This window comes from Crocodylus siamensis, chromosome 1 (genome assembly GCF_052110815.1).
Source record: "Crocodylus siamensis isolate JL-2025a chromosome 1, ASM5211081v1, whole genome shotgun sequence".
NCBI lineage: Eukaryota > Metazoa > Chordata > Crocodylia > Crocodylidae > Crocodylus > Crocodylus siamensis.
This window is the reverse complement of record NC_143395.1, coordinates 211,276,391-211,283,521: the sequence shown is the minus strand read 5'-3', so window position 1 is coordinate 211,283,521 and position 7,131 is coordinate 211,276,391. Positions and strand designations below refer to the sequence as shown.

The 7,131-nt window shown below is 41.5% G+C and overlaps 1 protein-coding gene across 1 annotated transcript in view; it reads right to left on the bottom strand.

Annotated features, from left to right (window-relative positions):
• The window catches only part of TOMM70 (translocase of outer mitochondrial membrane 70), a 34,905-nt gene continuing 27,774 nt past the window's right edge, over positions 1–7,131 (bottom strand). Inside the window, exons 8-12 of the mRNA XM_090055731.1 lie at positions 5,734–5,841; positions 4,735–4,851; positions 4,074–4,171; positions 3,542–3,664; positions 1–2,134 (exon numbers count right to left, since the gene is read on the bottom strand). Coding sequence (XP_089911857.1) covers positions 1,981–2,134; positions 3,542–3,664; positions 4,074–4,171; positions 4,735–4,851; positions 5,734–5,841 — 600 coding nt within the window. The 3' untranslated portion in view covers positions 1–1,980. The remainder of the gene's footprint in view (positions 2,135–3,541; positions 3,665–4,073; positions 4,172–4,734; positions 4,852–5,733; positions 5,842–7,131) is intronic.

The following is a 7,131-nucleotide window of genomic DNA, read 5'->3' as shown; positions in this document are numbered from 1 at the left end:
GACACTTGAATGTAATATTTATTTGTTGACTTTACAGGTGATGTCATTTACAAAAAAATTACAGACAAATGCATCTTTCAGTGCAGTTTCAAACTATTTCAAGAACAGGCAATAGTCCGTGATGATTTGGAATGCTAGGATTAGACAGCACATGCTTGTTTTGTTTCCTTAATCTTTGGGGGAAAGAAGAGGAGAAACAACATCGGCATCAATAAGGCCATGCGAATAAAAACCCTTTTGGGGAACAGGACGTACTACAGTCAAAAGTTTCGAGTAATTTCTGTGAATTTGACATACGGTCAGAGAGGCAGCAATTGCAAGTTCCACAGCAGGCCCAGCACTCAATAACTGCAGCATCCACTGAGAGAGACTGTGTCTTAAACATCTTCCACTCCACACAACATTGCTGCTTCAGGAGCTTAGGACTTCCTGAGCTGGGCATAAAATGGAAAGTTTAAGCCACTGTCTGTCCCTGCATCCCTGGCCAATGAGGCCAAGTTAAAAATATAAACTTGCCACTGTTAGGCATTAGAACTCGGGTGCCACAGTCTCACACTTACCGAGTTCACTTCCGTAAGGGATGTAATAGATTAGCAAATCAACACATAATTTCCATAATTTGGAGTGCAGAGAAGGCCCAGAATACAAGCAGGAAATCTAAATGGACACAAATTAAGCCTTTGTAGGACGTCAGGAGCTCCTCACAATCCCACAAAGCCAGGGGAAGGCAGTCAGAATGATTCTAGAAGCAAAGAGTAACAGGTTACCCCAAAATAGCAGAAAAAGCTCTCTGTAAGATTCCCAGTCACAGAAAGGCTTAGTGTTGAGCAAGTCACCGATAAGGAACATGCTGGTAGTTGAACATCGCATTAGACAGCATCTGTAGTTTCAGCAAACACAGTTCTGCAAATCAAGAACATCAGTTAAGATCCCATATCCATTACTGGGTTTTGCTCCTTAGCTCATCTGCAAAGGACAATTTGAAGGAAGCAGAACAAGAACACACCAGCTGGAGTTAGAAAACTCCAGTTTAAAGTTTTTTTCCATACCTACTACAGAAATTCAATACAACAAATCTCAACAGTTGAGGTCAAACACACACAACCCCAACCCTAGCAGTTAAAGCCTCAGGGAGACTTCAGTCTCTTGAAAGTTCCTTTGAACCACTCAAACTTTTAACAGTTCCCAGTGGTTTTAAAGACAAAAGAACAGCAGAGAGCAATGGCCTTGCCTTTCAGTAATACCTATGGTGAAGTAGTGTTGACTTAGAAAGCTTTTTTTGTTTGTTTGTTTTTTAAAGAGCTCTCACAAACAGTATGCTAGCACTTTTAGGGAGAGGGTACAGGTGATCAAAGTCTGTTAATAGCTGCCACAGGACTATTTCTAAACAGTATGCAGAGGGCAGTAGGGGTTTCAAGGAAAGACTGTGCATGCTGGGATATACTTACAGGGTTTCTCTTCACATCTATTGACTTTTAAAAAAAACCCTGCTAGTAAACAGATTTGTAAATTAAGTTTTTTTTCTTTTTGCAAAACTAAAATCAACCCTTAGGGATTGTGTATAAAAAGAAACCTATTTTACAGCACTGGCTAGTATTAAGTTTAAAATCAACAGAAAAACATGCTGTAAAACAGTATCTCAATAAAGCAAAAATCGCCCACAACATCACCACCCAGAAGGAACCAACATAATGTTTTTATTTGCATGGCCAAAGTAACTTTTTGTTTGTTCCCCTGCAGCTTGATTTCCCTCAAGAGGCTTTATGGTTTCGGCTGCAGAGGGAACAAGTGGCAATACGGCATTCTTCCTGGGACAGCCACTCCCACAACACCTAAACATTTAACAGAGGTAACAAATGACAACGTCACAAAAAGGAAAAATCTAAGTTCCACCATTCAACATGGTTTGCAACAGTGTCTTTGGGGCTAGGTTGAACTGGGCAACTTTACTTAAAAAGGTTGTTTCCTCCTCTTGTTTCTTTACAACGTTGGTGGTTTCAATCCGTATTTCTTTGCAACTTCTGTCTGGGCATAGGCAGCATCACAGAGCGAGTAGAGGTGGGCCATTTCCATTTCAGATTTGGCCAGGTTGATAGCTTTGTTGAACATTTCAATGGCTTTATCTAGATTGCCTCTGAAATGAAGCCAAGTACAATCAAGTTAAGACACTAGGGCTGCATCTTGTATTCCCACAGCACTTACAAATATGAGACCAACCCCTACTGCTGAAGTGCAGCAACAACTGGGAGAACTAAAGACACAGTTTAACATGCACAGGGAACCACCTGTCTCACATGTCTGTGAACTTCTAAACATGAGCTGAGCTCATGATTGATGCGAGGCAGCAGGGATTTAATAGCCTCATCATTACTCAGCTATGACAGCTGGAGGAGAGCTTCCCCCTGAATGCAAATGGATGGTAATATAGATATAACATCCTCTATGAAATGCCACAAAAGATGACAGACCTTGCAGGAGTGTCTGAAGAAGTTTCCAACCCCTCCTCTTGATGAAATGTACTCTTGCCCCATAAAAGCCAACAGGCTGATTTTGTAGTCAAATAGCAGGCTCTGAGGCAAAAGGGCAGCTCAGTTATACTTATTGTTCTGAGCTAAACTGTAAATTATCCTCTGCAGAGATTCAGCTGTCTGCTCTGCTGGTGCCCAGGTATGGAAAGAGGATGTGGTAACAATCAGAACACTGCAAAATATTTACACTAGCATGCTATTCTTTCATCTTTGCCATTTAAGTTTGCAAATTATAGTATTGCCCAGGGAAACAAACCTCAGCAGTTAGAACAGAGTATCTGAAGTCTCAGCCTGGTAAAGCACTCTCCTCTTACAGAGTGTTACTTACTGGACTGTGTTTAATGGATACACAGGGAGCGTCTAACAATGGATGAGCAATTAGTTTTAGGTGTAGAGGTCTCTTACAAAACACACAGTTCACTGAGTACAACAGTTTGCTTTTACGAGGTTTAAGTGTGAGTATTTTTAAGATCACAGTGGCATGAAAAAGTTCTCTTTTAAAACCTGTGATCTTTGTCACCACTATCCCTCCAACTGATACAAGCCTCTTCTCAGCAGATCTAGCTGCACACCAGCTGTATAAATTGGTGTGCAACTCACCCATCCGAGACATGCACTCAGGGGACTTAGATCAAAATCTTAATAAACGTTGCACCATGCTGACTGAAAAGCAATTCCACAAATGCAAGGCATGAAATGTGAATGACATCCTTTACAAAAGTGTTTGGTGAACAAGAACACTGTCCCAGTCAACTTGCTCTCTCATTTGTGTAAACCCTGGGAACAAGGGGAGTTTGTGGAATGCTGAGGTGACGACGTGCCAGGCAAAAAGGAGGGTTTTCTCCAAACTCTGCACAGACCAAGGGAGAAGGCAACCCTCCCCTGGCTTCCCACAGGTGAGCTCTCCTTTCCAGTGCAGACAAGCTTCCAAGCTGTAGAACTGCTATAGTTCCAAGAGTAATTCCAACTCTTTAGACCCCATAAATCGCCAGTGCACTAGTTTAAAATGTTACCTTTGCACTTCAATCGTTCCCATTGTTTCATATGCAAAGTCACATTTGTTATCGATTTCAATGGCCTTGCTTATGAGCTCCAAGCCCTTGTCTAGATCCTGCTTCCACTGAAGTTGAAGTAAACTGAAAAAAGAAGAACTGATCAAAACCCAGACTTGGATGTTGCTATGCTTCCCAAAGATAGCTTGACCTGGATAAGCGAAGTAAAGCTCCAATATGGAGCAGTTTATACATCGTATTTATTTTTTTCAAAAGTGCTTGACATTTATATATTGAGCAGATTAGCACTTGAAAACACATGCCAATCAAATCTGACTGAAAAAATAAGATTTACATTGTATTTGACCAAGTAAGTTACAATTTTAATTTTTAACTTTAAAATTACTTGTGTACTTTCACAGGAAAGACTATTGCTCTGCAACTCAATTATTTAACAATAAAATATGTGGAAGCAAGCAGTAAAGTCTAAAACAGATCTTAAGAAATCCTGGCTGTCCTGTAACTATACTAGAGACAATGACTCCACACATACCCTTTATGAACATATGTAGTAGCATTGTCTGGCTCAAGGTCAATGCATTTATCATACATTTCATCAGCCTTCCCAAACTGCTGTTGGTCTGTTAGTGCCTGTAAAAGAAAAAACACGTTTTCTAGTCAACAAACAATGCATGCATCCTGTGTGAAACCAAAATTACTGGAAACTGTACTGGTGTACTGGCACCGACTTAGCACTCTCACCACAGGCCTGGGTACATACATGCAGTATGTATCGTGACTTGTTTTCATTTCATCAGGACACTTGGACAAATGGTACTGATGGTTTAACTGCACAGATTGGCAACCATGTATGTAACAAAAGGCACACCTGACAGATTTCTATTCCTTTCCTTAAGATGGCATACCCTCAGTCATTTTTCTGATATAAATACACAAACCCCACAAGAGCTCTCTAACCTTATTTGTTCCATATTTGCAAGGCCTATTTAAAAATCAGTAAAGCAGTAGGGGGTATATTTGCAGAACTGATACACAACTATTATCAAATGTTCTTAGAATGGAGACCATATACACAAATGTACCCATGTAAATGGGCCAAATTCTAGCTGCCTGACATTTTTAGCTGAGAAGCTAGCTCTGTTTTATACTTATAGGGATGAGATTTTAAAAAAAAAACACAACAACACACACACCTGAGCATAGAGTGCATAACCTTCAGCACACCTGGGAAATTTTTTGATGACATCTTCAAAACCTTTCATGGCTGCTTGCACTTGCAAAGGATTATTTCCTGTATAGGCTTGGCGATACTATTAAACACAAAATATGAACTTATGAAGAAAGACCAAATAAGCAGCTAGAACAGAAAATTAGATCCCCAAGACAGGGAATGATCGAAAAGAAACGAAAACACCATAAACAAGTTAAAAGAAAGTGGCACATGTGTCTGCGTTTTAGCCAGGCAGGTCCTTGTGGAGTGAAGCATGTTCCCAGCCCTCTGGTAACATGGACCATGAGGAGACAGGGAATCAGGGGAGTCACTAGCAACATCTCCTTTCCATGACCTTTTGATTCTGCTCTCCTCTCCTCAGCAGAGGCTCCCTGTTCTATGGAAGGAGAACCTGCTTGGAAGCGTTATTCTTCCCTCCTAGAAGATGGCTTTGTTTTTCTTCTGGTTCATATAATAGAAAAACTGACATTTAGGACAATTACCAAGATGATTTTTTTTTATAAAAAAGTTCTTGCAATTGCAAGTCCAGTTGTTGCAGTGAGTTGCACTCCCTTTCAATTCCTCCACTCCAGCTGTCCACAGGACCTGAGGGCTCAATCCTGCTGGAGCTGGGCTGCCCCACCTCTCTTCCTGAAGCAGGCATATAGGAAATGGCACCTGTGTGTCCCATCAGCCCAGAGGCCAAAGGTCTGACCCTGACTTACACCCCCTTTTCAAAATCCTAGATCCTCTCTTCACTTCCGATATGGTAAAATAAAAGTGGCACATACCCAAATTGAGCAAAACCTGTACAACTTAGACAACCAAGCTGAAGAAAGTTTCCTATGTGGACTTCAGTACCAGCACATAACAAGATATTCTGATGCATGACACTGCAATTCTCTTTAGTGAAATCATCAGAACAAATCTGGAAGTGTTCAGTAAACATTAAAAAATCCTGCAGCCGCATAGCACCACCTACCAACGCAAAACATTTTTGTGCTTGTGCCAAGGCAGAATCAGGTCGCAATCGAATGCATTCATCAAAATCTTCCACAGCCTCTTCAACTTGGTCTAGTAGAATTTTCAGCTAAGGAGAATAAGAATACAACTCCCGTTTAGACATTCAGCCTGTTTTTACACACTTCACCTGTACATACATTTTGAACTAGCTCCACCTGATTCATGTCCTATTTTAAGACCTGCATGTTCAATGCTGAACATGGAAGTCCCTGGTATTTGCTACATTCACTGCCAAACAGAGGAATTTGATTTTGATTTCATTTGTTCCAGCTGCACTGGAGCTTGCTACCACAGAAATCCTCTTGGCTTATTTCCAACACAGGTCATTAAATTTTCTTGGAAATAATTATTTCCATTAATTATTTAGCCAAGATTTTCTATGTACACAAGTTGCACATGTTCTGTGCTTTCCTTTCCAAAGCCTGTTACCTTCGTTGTATCAGCTATTGATAAATTGTCTGAGGGCCAACGGTATAATCCAGTTATGCTCCACCTCTTGGCTCTTGATGAGTGGCCGGAGCTGAGGGGCTGGATGGAGCCCCACATATCAGGATCATGCCCTGAGGCCCAGCTCCCCCCACCCATGCACAGGGATTGGATCCTGGTGCTGCCCCCTCCTACCTCATGCATTGGGACTGGGCTGCAGCACCAGTCCCTTCCACTAGGATAGCTGGTGGCACTGCTTCCTCCCAGTGCTTGCTGCCCCCACTCCACCGTGACCGGGCCTTGGGACTTAATTCCACCCTGCCTGGCCCTGTGCACTGGGATCTAACAACCAATCCAGTGTGCAGGGCCCAGGGCTCCCCACTGTTCCCCTGCTGCCAAATTTCCAGACACATAGGAAGCCCGGCAGACCAGATGACATAGTGCTAAGGGTCAGATCTGGCCTGTTGGCTGGGCACTGCTGGTGTAATACATCCACGTTTTATTTTTATCTTAATGAATGGCAAAGGATATTTTAAATCACCATACATCTATACAAGTGCAGAGGTCACAATCTCACCCTTCAAATTTGATTGGTTTACTTTACATTATCCAACTCAAGTCAGCTGGGATGGGAGTTTCATCCTCCTAAACGGAATTTGGTTGTTCCCTTGGCACAAGCTGAATAAGCAACACAATTCTTTCAACAACTCATATTCACATCCAGTTCCAGAAGTGATGAATTCCTTGCAGAATTTAATAAAATGCATTTAATGTATTTTGCCATGTACATATCCACTATTTCCTTCCATTTTTAAGAGTATTTGTGTTAGGGTTCATGATTTTGCCTACGTGATGCATCAGATGTGCCTAACAATCTGTTCATGTATTAGTGCAAACTAATTAAATATGTAAAGAAAGCATTTGAAGTGCT